Source organism: Trematomus bernacchii, unplaced genomic scaffold (genome assembly GCF_902827165.1).
Source record: "Trematomus bernacchii unplaced genomic scaffold, fTreBer1.1, whole genome shotgun sequence".
Lineage (NCBI taxonomy): Eukaryota > Metazoa > Chordata > Actinopteri > Perciformes > Nototheniidae > Trematomus > Trematomus bernacchii.
This window is the reverse complement of record NW_022987973.1, coordinates 13911236-13925761: the sequence shown is the minus strand read 5'-3', so window position 1 is coordinate 13925761 and position 14526 is coordinate 13911236. Positions and strand designations below refer to the sequence as shown.

The window sequence follows — 14526 nt, the reverse complement described above, 5'->3', positions numbered from 1 at the left end:
AGACTATCACATGACTGTAGGTTCCAAATACAAAAGTACGCAGTGGACAAAGGACACGTCTGATAATAATAATATGTTATACCCATAGTGTAATGTCCCCTCTTATCTCATCTTGATCTATTCGTATTATGATTGGCAAAGTAATCAGTAGTTATAGCTGTCAGATAAATAAAGTGGAGTAAAAGGGTATTTGGAAGCAGAACATGGAATTACTCAGGAGTCAGAATTGTGTTATTGCAGTACTTGAGTTACTCCACAACAATTCAGAGGTAAATCGTGTACTTTTACTCAACTACATTTATTGAATACCTTTAGTTACTTTGTAGATTTGTATTTATGATGTGAAATATAATCAACAACACATAAGACTTTAGTTACACCACTTCCCCCCATTATTGAGTCCTGATTTCAGAGCTCATCAACACGAGACAGTGGGTGACGTAACCAGCTTGACGTAATGGTCAGCTGTTCAATGCGGAAGTAAACATCATTCAGCTGAACGGACAACACGGAGGGAGCTTCACGGCTGCAGGTAGACGTAGCTAACACTACCATAACATTTTACGTTATTTACGGCCTGAGTTTGCTTGTTGGACTGTTACTTGTCATAGTTTGAAAGTGTCGCTTGTGAATAATGGCCTATGTTTTTAAAGCATTAGGTATAAAGCTAGCATAAAGCTTTAGCTACTGTCTCCACAGACTCAGCACCTGAGGCTTCACTGCTGTCTTTCTGATGGTGTTTCTCTTCTTAGCACATCTTTAAAAATCTATAAAAAATGGTATTCAGCCTGTTTATTGTCTGCAATTAAACTTAAATGAGCCATTTAAAATAAGCAAGTGCTGTTCATATGTGACATTTATACAGGTACTTTACTAGAGTGTTTCCATTTGCTATTTTATATTTCTACTCCACTACACTTCAGAGGCTATTGTACTCCACTACATTTATCTTACTAGTTACTTTTAATCATACGAAATACAATCATCAAATAAAATACAATCTATTAAAGAGCAACCTGCAACATTGAAGGGATAACACTTTACTGAAGTCAATGCATGCCTTTAGTTGCTTTAGTTACACAGTGTGTCTGCTCTGTAAATATCTGCATTTTTCCACCACTTCTAACTTGCTTTTGTATTATTTTACTATCAGCATCAGATAACCAATCTCACTTATGTGGAGGGCACAGCTCTGCACTTATCTTAAATGTTTAGTTATTAGTCCTATGCTTTCACAGGGACGTGGTCTGAGCCATGTGAAACACTCAACACACATTAGCAGAGCTTTTAGAAATGGAAACGTTCAAATGTTGTGACTCACAGCTCACAATTTCTGAAAGCCCAAGGTGATGTCTTGTTTTGTCTGACCAACAGTCCAAACCCAAAAATATGTATTTACCAATGATATGTAATATTAAGATTATACGGAAGAGGATTAGAGCCACATGGAAAAGTGAGGTAGTAGTGGGGATGTGAATTGAATTGTGTTCATGTGGCTCTAATCCTCTTCCGTAAGATTACAGTTTTTCCTTATTATACAATGTGTCTTTCCTTCTCTCTTTGTGTACTTCAGGACCGGCTCTCCAAATGACGTCGCTGATTTGCACTTTACAAGACCATCGAGACGATGTCAACTGGTGTGCCTTCTCTGGGAAACTGTTCGCCACGTGTTCTGGGGACAAAACTCTCCGGATATACAACACGCACGATTTCTCCGAGCTTCCCTTCTCCCCGCTGACGGGACATGGGTACACCGTGCACTGCTGCTGCTTCAGTAGCTGCGGACAGTTCCTCGCCTCATGTTCCACTGATGCCACCACATTGGTCTGGTCCATGAGCACGGGAGAGATCGAGGCCGTGCTGGAGCATCCCGGCCGTAGTCCTGTGAGGATCTGCGCTCTCTCTCCTGACTCTGCTCACCTGGTGTCCGGTGCATCGGACGGCTCTTTGGCTCTGTGGGATTTCCCCGCCAAACAGCTGCTAAGGTTCATTTCCAATCTTAGATTTTTAGTAAAGCTGTTACACTAAGTCAATAAAAAAAAAGACAATTATTTAAAAGGGTGAAGTGGGTTTTTTTCCAGATTCTTCTAGGTCACTTTGTGTGACATTTTACAAACTAAATTAAACAAACTCATTTTAAACAAGGCAAGGCAAGTTTATTTATATAGCACCTTTCAACACAAAGCAATTCAAAGACATTAAGAGCATTAAGAAATAGTGCAGGAGAAACATATTATAAAAGGGCATTTCAAAACACTCATTTAAAAGCAAAGATAATATAACATGAATAACACAGGTACATGAATACAAGTTACAGTGCAGTGTGAGATATGAATATATCAATTAAAAGCAGTGGCAAAAAGAAAAGTCTTCAGCCATTTTCAAACAAATCAGATTTAGTGATAATAAAGACAGTTTGGTAAATGCAGATTTTTTCATACGGGAGATACAGCATAGTACACCTCCTTCTCCTCACACCACTGTTTGCAGTTGAATGACATAATATGTGTGCTTTCCAAACAGCATGCAGTTCCATACGTGATTGTACTCGAACAATGGCGTTAAAAGATGTCCCGGCTGATGCAGATGTTGGTTGTGTTCTGCAGGAGCGGAGGAGTGAGTGACACGACGATGGTGGCCTGCTGCTTCAGCCCCTGCAGTCAGCTGTTCATGACGGGCTCCACCTACGGGGACCTGCGTCTGTGGGACCTGGACATGAACCAGCTCCTCGCGGAGAAAAACGCCCACGACCTGGGGGTCACCTGCTGCACCTTCGCTCCCAGCATCCTCAGTGGTGAGAAAGTAACGGATTCATAACAATTAAACAGGAATTTAGTTTTGGTTAATACTCATTTTTTGCATAAACTTAACCCAGCAAGAATTCCTCCTATCTGATTATTGAAGAAACTAATACAGGGTACAGGGGCAGGATATTTTACTGTTAAACAGTCAAATATCTCATTAAAAACACATTTAAAAAAACATTACCATTTCATTTTGAATTCAAATTGAACTTTACCAGAAACTAAATGAATATGAATAACTACAAAAAAATGAAAATATAATTGTTATTAAGAAGAATAAAGGTAATCTGTACATACAGTTAATTATGCATATCTGTTAACATATATTCTAACCTCACTATATCTCGCATGAGCCAGTCTTATTTCACTGTAGGGAAGAATCAAATCAACCGACTGATAGTTGTTAGTGAAAAATTGAGTCTGTGATTTTTGAATATTTGTTTTTATTGTCTTTCCAGGTGGTCAGTCTGTACAGTTTTGTCTGGCTTCCTGTGGGCAGGACAGTCACCTGAAGATCTGGGCTGTTAACAAGTCCGGCTGTGGAGGTAGAATGACACATCCTCACATATCTTTACATATCTTTGCACACCAGGAGGATCTCTTTAGCTCACATGATCGTTTCTGCCATAATTACAACGTCCAATCGTTATCAGCTCAGAGAGTTGACCTTGGTTTTCCATGAACAATGTTCCTGTGTTGCGAACGAGGTATATAGTTAACAAGTGCCGCCATGAAGGCAGGATTTCACTGTTACGTTGTCAGACAGAAGAGTGTGAGGCTAAATATAGATGTGTGCAGTTCAACAAAATTCCCTCAGATTAGAGCTCTCAGAGGAAATAACAATTATTCGTGTAACGGCTTTGTAATATACCAGCATCACTATTTCAAGACATATTATTATTTCGATAGCTGCCAGTACAAGCTTCTTTCAGAAGTTTCTGATGCTATTAAGTGCTTTTATATGACCAAAAATTAAGCATATAACATTTTCTAAATGTTCTGCACTCCTGTTGTATTTTATTTTTATATCTGACCAATGTTTCCTTTTTCAACTGTATCATTGTGTGTGTGTGGGGAGGGGTCTGTTTATCAAGCTAACAATTATTGTGACCAATAGCAGAACACAGTCTTCATATAAAACGTTCCTACCTCTATGGCTTATTACATGGCTTAGTTGAATACTCGATCCTGATTTGTAAATTCGGACATTTCAGAAGTCAATATGACAGCAGTATAGACCACTGTTAAGCACTATATTACCCGTTGCTAAGGGGGATCAAGAGAGAGACGGCACTGCACGTCAGATAAATCAACAGAAGGAGACAGGAAGTAAACACTAAGGGAACACGGTATAAACTGTGAGCAGACTAGGACAGTCACAGAAAACAACAATTATTTCTCCAATAATGACCGCCTCGCTGCACATTATCCCTTACCTACTGGTGAGCTTGGTGTCAGTTGGGTGGGGGTTATCTGACCCAGTTGTGTGTAACTACAGTTCCCCCCCCCCCCCCCCCCCCCCCCCCCCTCTCTTGCAGGCTATAAGATGCAGCTCCTGCACACGTTGACGGGCCAATCAGCTCCAGTCCTCTGCTGTGCGTTCTCCTCAGACGGACAGCTGCTGGTGTCTGGGTAGGATCTTTAAGAATGTTCTAGAAGCGTTTTGGTGACTTCATATGTTTGCACACATTAATGATTTACCATTTCTCAAATCTTATGCTCTTTGTTTTGATATGTTCTGTCTTCAGAGGTGGGAAGTAACTAAGTATATTTACTCAAGTACTGCACTTAAGTACAATTTTGAGGTACTTGAGTATTTCCATTTTATGTTATGTTTGTATTTCTAATCCACTGCAATCCAGAGGTTAATAGTGTACTTTTACTCCACTACATTTGTGAAGTACCTTAAGTTACTTTACAGATATCAATTAATAATTAATAGATGATACACAATATAATCAACATTTAAATATGACTTTAGTTACACCTGGATTAATTTCACATGCTACCCAGCAGTAAATTATGTAATTAAAATGAGTTCCACCATGGCATGAGTTTACCAGCTTGATAAACACATTAATACATCAAGAATTATAATCAAAATATATAATATATATTATTCTGAAATGGGCCAATCTGCAGAATGTGTACTTTTACTTGAGTAACCTTTTGATTGCAGGACTTTTACTTGTAACAGAGTATTCCTACACACTGGTACTTCTACTTTGACTTAAGTATAAGATCTGAGTACTTCTCCCCCCCCCTGTTTGTCTTTACCAGAGCAGACATTATCACAAAATAATAACACAACTGTGGGAAAAATCTGACATAATATTCTCTCTGATGAGATGCAAGTATCAGATACATTTTCTACCAATGGAGGCCGGGAATTTGAGATAAAACCTACAAATATTTTGGTAACTTTGAGAAACTGTCAGCAGAAGTGTAAATTATACACAAATTGTATTTGATGGGTCTTAAACAGACACATGTACATATTTCTAACTGTTGTAATAGTAAACCATACGCTAAATGTATATTTCACTTCAATCTCTTGATCTTGTGTAGATCACTGTCCATGTCTTGATGCATTTAGGATCAAGGGAGTGATGTAAAATATTCATTTTGTGCCTGGACCTTTAAGTAGGCCAACCGCATCAGCTTTAAGAGTGCAGTATACAGAGCGAACACTGGGGGGCGACGTGGTTTGCTTTATTCCTCATGGAGTGAATGTGGATCTGAACATGCAGTACCAAAGGTTTATCATATTTTTTTAAATACTGCTCACACTTTTATCTCTTTTCTTTCAGCTCTGTGGACAAAACTGTTGCAATCTATGATGCTGTAAGTAACTCTCCTTTTAGATTGATTTATTTTATAGTCCAACTTGTGCATGCTCCATTTATAACAAACTGTTTTATTTCTTTTTTGCATAACACTTACTTTATCTGATTGCAGAAAAATGCAATGTTGCTGTACACACTGAACCAGCACGAGAGGTAAATACTTACATGAATGTGGTTCAATTATGTTGTGGATTTTCTTAATTATAGAATATACAAATGTATTTGACACGTCTGAGTGTACTAACCTACTCTTGTGTTTACATACAAACACAATCTCTGGAGAAGAACATCCACAGCAAGATGCTTTGCAAGGCATTCCTGGAATTATTTAGTTTTTGAAATATCTGGAGGAGTATAATAACCTGTAAGATAATCAAATTGTTCAGTTTTATGAACATAAGCGGTACATTTTAGTTTTCGACCTCTCATTTACAACTAGATCTGACTTTTAGGGAAGGAACAGACAACACCTAATAGATATTGACCCAGTGTGATCACAAAACATGCATTTAGCATTTGTATCAAAAGGTAAGCCTGCTGTCCCTGTGTCTCTCACTACCCTCACACATGCACACACCGTACATATAAGCCACGGCTGAATGATCACACTTACCAGCTATTTAAGTCCAGTGAGCCACCTGTGATTGAAAGGCAGAACGCTCTCTTCCTTTCAGTGGGGCAAATGAAAGTCATTTTGAAATCACTAACTGAAGTGGAAGTAGATGAGGCAAGTTGAGAGAAAGTGGATGAATGGCAAACAAGAAGCACATCATATCATTTGACAAAATGCATTCAGGAAAGTCCTTTCACTTTAGTGGTAATAAAACATTGCCAAAGTATGCCTTTCTCTAAATTCTTAAATCGCATTGATTGAAGTAAACTCACTTTTTGTGAATTAACACTTCTGAGCAATCCCGCTAAGGTTTCAGAGAGATTGTCTTGATTAACGTTGCTTTGACTTTCTTGAATCTGCTGGAAATCTATTTGAATTTGTATTCAGATCTTTTAGTTTTAGGTTTCATTTGACGGGGAGCCCTTGGTATGCCATCACCGAATTGGGACTCTAATGGCGGGCATTTGAATAGAACTGCTTCAGTGTCTAATGTTCACAGAATCACTTTTCAAAGTTTCTTCTTACAACTTTCATTTAAAGGTTTCATGTGTTTTTTTGTTTCTCCAAGTTTCCCATTACTGGTCTTTAATTGAAATCTAAGGAATAAGATATTTGATATTCCATATTTGATAGACGGCCTTTACTATAATAGAGGAAGTTACACCTTATTGCTCAGACCATCCTACAGGTGATGACTGTCCTCTGCTGCAGGCTGGTGACGGCATGCTGCTTCTCCCCGACCTCACCGCTCATTGCTACGGGGTCTATGGATAAGACTGTAAACATCTGGAGGCTGGAGGACGGGTGCAGTGACCGAGGTGGGAAGAACACACATCTCTCCATTAGAGTAATATCTATATACATTAGTTTTGTCTTTTAACTTATTTTTGTGTCTGTCTCCTATCCTGCACATCGTGACCATTGGAAAGGCGGGAAGTCGTTGCCTGGTAAGTTTTATTTTAAATATTTATTATCCTTTACACGTGACACTTGTAAGAAAGAGAGAGAGCGGCTTTTACCATGCAACATTTACAGACTAGTTCAGTCTTTAGCAGAGTTTCTAGCTTTGGAGAAGTCATGAGGTAAATTGGTTTCATTTGTGTGGTGAAGGACACAGGTGTTGTTGCGCTCTCTTTTTCCTAATGACTATTCAGTCTCAATGATTACATTTCATTGCTCATGTTGACAGTTACTTACTCCTTTCTTTTTGTGTTTCAGAGCTGTCTGCTTTGCCATCAAGTGAAGGTAAGAAGGAAGAAAATATTTGTTTATATTTCGTCACACTTGGGTGCCTGGAATCTGTAAAAGTCACTAAATGAGGCAACACTTGTGTATTATGTGCACAAAAACAAAAATAACTTGCTCATAATATGGAATAGTCATGTGTTTGCTGGTAGGTGCGATTCCGTGTGCAATGTACAACTTACTTTTCACATCTTTGTTTCATCTTGTGTCAATGACAAAGTCGATGAAACCTCCAGACAATTGTTTTTATCTTTACACAAGACCCAGCCCCCCTAATCAATACATAGTCAGCAGGATTCCAGGATAGTGTTGCACGGAGAATCTTGGCCACTTTACAAAGCATGCTACAGCCCACTAGGACTGAGCGTCTGCCTTTGACTCACTTCTCAGGGAGAACCTCAGCGGGCCGATCCAGGCTGCTGGTCAGCGATTGGTCGGAGGGGGATGTGTCAGCGTGGCTGGTGGAGGAAGGCCTCGAGGGATTGGTGGACAGATTCAGGGCCAACAACATTGATGGGACAGAGCTGCTCAGTCTCACCAAGGAAACGCTGGCGTCAGAGCTGCACATAGGTGAGGGGGGGGGGGGGGGGGGGTTGGGGGGATCCTCACACACACACAGCTGGAGCGATACTGCCTCGGCCCCTCGTGCTGTCACAGTCCTAAAGCTCGCTTATGTCCACATGTAAGAATATAAACCTAGTCTTAAAGGTATTACACGCCTGCTCTTCTGTGAGCATGAACATGGACGTGTGTGGATTAGGATTTTTGTACCTATTTACACGGATACAAGTCAGCTCATTAAATTAAAGTAAGGGTGGAGGACTGAGTGAACGTTGATGGGGTTTTAGTCAGCAAGATTACATAATATTAGGCAGCCCAGTAAAAGTATTCAGCTCTGGGGCTTCAGCAGTCCTGACTTTAATCTGGAGCACTTCTCCAGTTACATAACCCAAAACTGTGTTTTCCATAAAGTGGGTTTAAGCCTAGTGTCATTAGGCCTTCTTGGGTATTTTCAAGTGTGTCTGACATGAAGGAATCTTTGTGACTTTTAAAAGCTATTTTAATAGCTTCCTTTCTCCTGCAAGATTTGCAACCACAAGTCGAAGTTTTATGTTGTTGATGTCAGTCTACCAGTTAGGCCGGTACTCGTCATTTAGTTGTCAAATGTTTATTTTATTTCCATGCCTTCATTTCCATCCCACAGTGCCTGTCAATCACTCCTCAGTTTAACAGCTTCAGTGCTCTGACTGCTGGGGAACTTGGAGAACAGCATCGAGTAGCAACGGGTTTAAGACGGAGACACATTTATATCTTTGCAAATCAATGTATTTGTTTCCTCCTGAAGAGGAACCATAACAAAGTGAAACCCAGTGTACCAATAGGGCAATCAGGGAGGGCTTTGTGTTCAACTGTCATAATCATGTTATTCATTTTGAAAGAAAAGCTACTAATTTCAACCGATTTTCTCAACAGTATTCGGAAGTAAAATGCATTCGAGTGCTTGCTTAGATTTTAACTTTGATACGGACAGACAGTCAGGAGACGAGATGATCTACTCCCACCATGTTCTCTCACCCACGCTCACATTTGCCATCCAAGAGTGAAAAGTGTTAAACACAGGAATAATAAATGCTCTGATATAGAATGTATTGTATATATTAGTGAGCGGGTCAGTTCAGCTTGTTCTTCTTGAGACTCCAGTGATTTCTATGTTAATGAGAGGACACAAAGTCTTGATCGTCTGTTTTCTCTTCTGGCACATTTCCTTATTCTATTATTCTATTGCTGTGCGTGTGTGTGTGTGTGTGTGTGTGTGTGTGTGTGCGTGTGTGTGTGTGTGTGTGTATAGAGTCAGTAGGCCTGCGCAGTAAACTCCTGAGGAAGGTGGAGGAGCTGAAGAGTGATTCCGTGTGTTCAGGCATTCCTGATGAGTTCCTGTGTCCCATCACCAGAGAGCTGATGAGGGAACCAGTCATTGCTGCCGGTAAACGACAATGAGACCTTTTCCCGTTAACACAATTTACAAATAATTACACGCATATAAATTGGATTCAGTCCATTAGACTCCAACGTTTTTGGTTTCTTCAGTCTGAACAGATTAGCCTGTATTTCTTTGTGTAATTTTAGTGTGGACGTTTCTCAACAGATGGATACTCGTATGAAAGAGAGGCCATTGAAAGCTGGATCAACACTAAGAACCGGTCCAGCCCCATGACCAACCTCCCCCTCTTGACCACCCTGCTCACCCCTAATCACACCCTGAAAATGGCTATCGGCCGCTGGCAGACAAGCCGCTAGCATCTGAAAGACCTCTGACCCACAGTACCCCAAATATCTTCCCCACAGTAGACAGGAGTCCAAGGCATTTCAGGAACAGGTGCATCAGATTCATTGTGTTGCATTCAAGGCATCTACATACTGTTAGAGTTTTTTGTTTGCATTCATTTATAAAGCTAACTGTGAAGCAAAATCAAATCAACAGGTCTAAATGTTCTTTGTGCTTATTTAGTTTGAATTTCCATAACACCTAAAGTTAGTACAGAGCAATATGAGAGTCACAGGGTAGCACTGCTTCTGGCCACCTGAGGAACGCAAGGTTAAATAATAACAAAGCTTTATAGATCATTTTAGCTGGAAACGTTGTTGTTTTCGATCTCTCTCAACTAGTGGCGGCGCCAGAGCATTTTTGTTGGCTAATCTATGGTAGGGCTAACCCATACAGTGGTGGTGCTCAAGTCAGTATTTGCAATGTAATTACATACACGCTATATTGCCCCCCTTGACAGTGAAACGCCACGCGTGAGGTTTAGATTATTTCCCTGTCTCAATCAAAATGGAACTGTATGAAATAAAACGGCACATTTGTCTTGTAGTAAAAGGGATCACTGTGCACGTGACGTATGATAGTACACGTTGAAGATCCAATGGGGATACTGAATGGCGGTTTCGATTGATCTCAATCAATAAGGCATGACGCAGATCCAACGTTGCGTTGCTCTGATTGGCTGTAGGTATATTCAAATTGCATTCGGAGGCATTTTGATCTGACCGCGGCCGCGCTGATATTATAACGCCAGAGAATTTCCACACCTTTAGTGTATAAAACTCCCCCACTACTTGGACTATTCCTTGCACCCCTCTTATAGCATAAGCCCGAATGGTCTCAACCATATTGCATCAGTAACGTGCACTTGTTGTTACAGCAGGATCAGTTTGTGTGCTGTGGACACGACCCGTATATTTTCGCAATCCGTGTTCTCAACATTTAGCATTTCGCTTATTATTTAATTGAATTTGCATCACTTTTCATGGTGGGGCTAAGCCATTTCTTGGTATGGCTGTAGCCTACCCCAGCCATACCCTGGCGCCGCCACTGCTCTCAACACTCTTATAGTATTGTTTTCAGCACTGAAACACTGAAGACCGATCAGCCCCAAACTACTACGAGTTCGCTACTAGCTGCTGAACACACTGGAACATTAAGCAGGAGTTGGTAGAGACCAAATACAGAGCTGAAAATAAAGTGAATATTGGACGTACATTCATCTGGTGGCTACAAACACAAATGCTAATGTTGCTCTGTAATCACTGTATGTGTAAATAAGCAAGTTCATATTAACTTTAAATGTGATCATATGTCAATGTTGTGCTCATAACGTATTTTCTGCTGCCCCCTAGAGGCCAACAAATCTGCTATTGCAGGTTTGATTTTCACTAGCCTTTCATCTAAGGCTAAATCCGCCAACTCCTTCAAAAACAATACTTGCCAATACTTCAGTCTCTTTGCAGTAACACATAACATATCATATGTTTTTTTAGATTTTCATCACAGGACCCTGGTTATTACAAACCCTACTGGATAAGTATGTCATGATTTACTTTCCTGTGCAAAAAAACAACCCAATTGAGATAAGTTGGGTTGTTCTATATTTGTATCTATCCATACCCACTCTGAAGCTCTGGGAGCATTTTATGGATTACACTGTGAAAAAAGTAGATGTAGAAATGAAGTCCTCCATTAAGATTTTATTATACCACAATGATAATGTGGTAACATTCTGTAATCCATAGTCTGACTCAGAAAAGGGTATATGACAACTATGGACATACAGCAATGTACACAGTCTTAATATGTTCTATCCTCGACTGTTTCCTTGACTGCTTGTGTAAACGCTCTCGCTCTTTGTCCAAATAAAGCAATAAACACTTATTATGAATATGTTCTCTGCTATGCAAAAATAAATTACATATACTGTGAATATTGAAGCAATCAATTCAATATTAGATTATGACTATAGTCGTACAGCTCATCTTTTATCAAATGTACCAAGAAAAAGAATCTCAAGCACACAAAGTAATTTCTTTTCAAGCCTGTAATGCTGACGGATAACCACTTACAGGGAAATATATAATCTGCAAATATAGTGTACACCGTACAAATATAAATGTTTTTTAAAATACACTTGACGATAGAAATGGTCATATCCTGCAACTAATAGCATGAGGTTTTTTTTTTAATATTCGTGCACAAAAGCTTTCTCTGACTTCTATATTTGTTATAATAAATGAAAAGTTAAGACAATATATTACTTTTTTTTTAAATCCCTACTTAAGGTATGTCTGGTTTTCTTGTATACACTAGTGTAGCTGTAGACATGTAAGCAGAAGCGTAGTAGCCTGAGTTGAACACTGGTTCTAGATTGTAAATGCAGTTCAGCAGCATAACTCTACAAAACAGGCTCACCAAGGAAGGGAGCGCCTCAGCTAGCTCCCTTGCTACCTTATGTGGGACAAAGTTTGTTGAACACCTGTGCTTTGATAAAGTCAATTCACACGTTGGACTCTATAAACGAGCGTTTGGGTTTGATGGGCGCCATATGCAGAGCGGGGTTGTCTCTGGTGAGGCTGGCCTGTCTGTGCCTCCCGTCGGGGAAGCGGAGCTGCGAGGACGCGCTGACTCTGGACTCTCGCTGGAGGATCCGCTCCCCAAACTCCCGGCTCTGCTGCTCCTGGAATGAAGCGCGTTTGAACTCATTGCTCAACCCTTGAAACTCCATGACTGACATACTGAGACCCTCCATCCCTCCTCCCTGTCGGCTCGGGCCAGAGGTCTGCTGGCCCTGGACTCGCACTGATTTGTCCATCACTCCCATGAAGGGGCGGGGCTTCAGCTCAGGTTTGGTCTTGAAGCTCCCGCTACTCTTGAGGGGGCAGGGGGCGTCCACCACCTGCTGCCTGCCGCCGTCTGACAGGTTCCCACTGGAGGCCTGGCTGGAGCTGGACCCCCTTGAGCCCGCTGTTCCTCCCCCACCCTCCCTCCTGACCTCCATACCGGCCCCCAGGGCGAGAGCCAGGCCGTCCAGAGCCACAGAGTGGGTGGACAGTCTGTCCGAGCCCCTGGAGAAGCTGGAGGAGCGGGGCTGGTACATATGGAGGGGCCCGGGTGGGGAGGAGCTGTTGGGAGACATGGGGTGATAGAGCTCAGTGGGGCTGTGTCCCGGGTGTTCATTGGCTAATCCATGGCCGATGTCAATACCGAGCACGGGGGCCGGCCTCAGGGAAGCGGACATATGTCTGCCTGGCAGCGGACTGGAGGGACCGCACAGAGAGAGAGGCCGGCCCCCGACCCGGCCGCCTGTCTGGAGAGAGTGGCAGTGGTGATGAGTCCTGCTGAGGCCCTGGCTCTGTCTGTTCAGAGCAGAAACGGGCTCGGGCAACTCCACAAACAGTTGGTTCTGCACATATTCCTCTTGAGGGAAACATGGCGGCTGATCTGATAAACCAAAGGCCACGCCTCCAGGGAGGATCCTGTTGGGAGCGTACGGATTCAGGAGCCAAAACTCAGGACTTTTTCCACACTGCAAGCTGGCTTCCTCCTCGTCGTCCTTGTCCTCCTCCCTCTCGGTATCAGTGTGCTCCGCAGGGACTTGCCTCTCAAGGCTTCCCTGCGAATAGACGTCTGCCTCTTCCTCTGGGGTTTGATGGTGGTGGGTGTGAGGGTCCCTGTTGTAACCCTGTGCCATGTTGTTGCTGCACGCCTTCTGATGATGTTTGCATTCCTCTTCTACCCGGACCAGCAGGCGCCTGATCTCCCGGTTGGACGGCGAGAGTCGTGCTGCTTCGTGGAGGTCTGCCAGCGCTGCAGCAAACTGCCTGGGGAGGACAGGGAAAGGGAACAAAGGCACTTTAAAAAGACTTCATGTTCACTGCCACAGAGAGTAGCATCCCAGTGAATTGCTAACTTTCAATTGAGCAGCTTTGAAGTAATATACTTTATATTGAATTTGTTTGTACCTGCTACTCCTCTTGGCACGTGCTCTGGCATAATACGCTTCATAAGACCGGGGTTTGAGTTCCAGGGCTTTTGTGGCAAACTCCTCTGCTATCCCAAAATCCTGTTTTCAGATAGAAAAGTACACTTAGTATCAGATGCAGCCCAAACGTACCCACTGCATGATGATCAGTGGTTAGACTTTAAAGTGTTTGTTTTGCAGAAAAGCTCTAAGGGCCAATCCAATAAAAATAGTGTTAGGGTTTGCATCTTCATTATATAAATATCGAAGCTTGTTTAATGAAACAGAACTCACGCTGCAATCATTATTATTGAGCAGAAAACAAAACAGACAGAGAGCTGCTGTATTTCTTATTTCTTCTACCGCTCTCATCATCAGGTGAATATTGACACGTACACATTGCGATTCTGTCCTTGAGAGTGAGGTCAAAATGGTTGCCTTGAATGGGAGATTGTGAACATTGCTGCTGAATGTTTAATGACGGTATCATGTGCTCTCTCTGCTGGCCCTTACTGCATGTATTCTGTTATAATACGTGGAGTTAGCCAGCCAACTAGCACACCCACTGTAAATAACCCCTGTTGAGACGCAGAGAAGGAGAGTGCGCTTGTTTGGCCAGGGAGGGTGACCTTATCACATCACATTATCTGCTCCATTATTCATCGGCCACAGTGACCCTAAGCATGGCATTTTTACACAGTCTGTTAGGACGTCTGTCATCACTG

The 14526-nt window shown here is 41.9% G+C and overlaps 2 protein-coding genes across 3 annotated transcripts in view; one reads left to right on the top strand and one right to left on the bottom strand.

Annotated features, from left to right (window-relative positions):
• Positions 1–461: 461 nt before the first annotated feature.
• Positions 462–10327, top strand: wdsub1 (WD repeat, sterile alpha motif and U-box domain containing 1). 2 transcript variants are annotated; one of them, XM_034116414.1, is made up of 13 exons: positions 462–532; positions 1574–1985; positions 2607–2794; positions 3263–3349; positions 4343–4436; positions 5615–5648; positions 5763–5803; positions 6975–7081; positions 7193–7210; positions 7482–7508; positions 7899–8078; positions 9358–9492; positions 9655–10324. In XM_034116414.1, the coding sequence occupies exons 2-13, from the start codon at positions 1588–1590 to the stop codon at positions 9804–9806; spliced, it is 1461 nt and encodes a 486-aa protein (XP_033972305.1). In that variant the 5' UTR covers positions 462–532; positions 1574–1587; the 3' UTR covers positions 9807–10324. The 2 variants fall into 2 exon arrangements, with proteins under 2 accessions (XP_033972305.1, XP_033972306.1); XM_034116415.1 differs by lacking the exon at positions 462–532 and adding an exon at positions 754–776 and having other exon boundaries at positions 1572–1985; positions 9655–10327.
• Positions 10328–10785: 458 nt separating this feature from the next.
• The window catches only part of LOC117471421 (protein TANC1-like), a 33936-nt gene continuing 30195 nt past the window's right edge, over positions 10786–14526 (bottom strand). The window contains exons 28-29 of the mRNA XM_034116416.1: positions 13803–13903; positions 10786–13661 (exon numbers count right to left, since the gene is read on the bottom strand). Coding sequence (XP_033972307.1) covers positions 12338–13661; positions 13803–13903 — 1425 coding nt within the window. The 3' untranslated portion in view covers positions 10786–12337. The remainder of the gene's footprint in view (positions 13662–13802; positions 13904–14526) is intronic.

Coding starts and splice junctions, on each gene's coding strand:
- wdsub1 (XM_034116415.1), top strand. CDS start 1,588: ATGACGTCGCTGATTTGCACTTTACAAGACCATCGAGACGATGTCAAC. Junction 3,350..4,342: donor TAACAAGTCCGGCTGTGGAG/GTAGAATGACAC, acceptor CCTCTCTTGCAG/GCTATAAGATGCAGCTCCTG. Junction 9,493..9,654: donor GGAACCAGTCATTGCTGCCG/GTAAACGACAAT, acceptor GTTTCTCAACAG/ATGGATACTCGTATGAAAGA.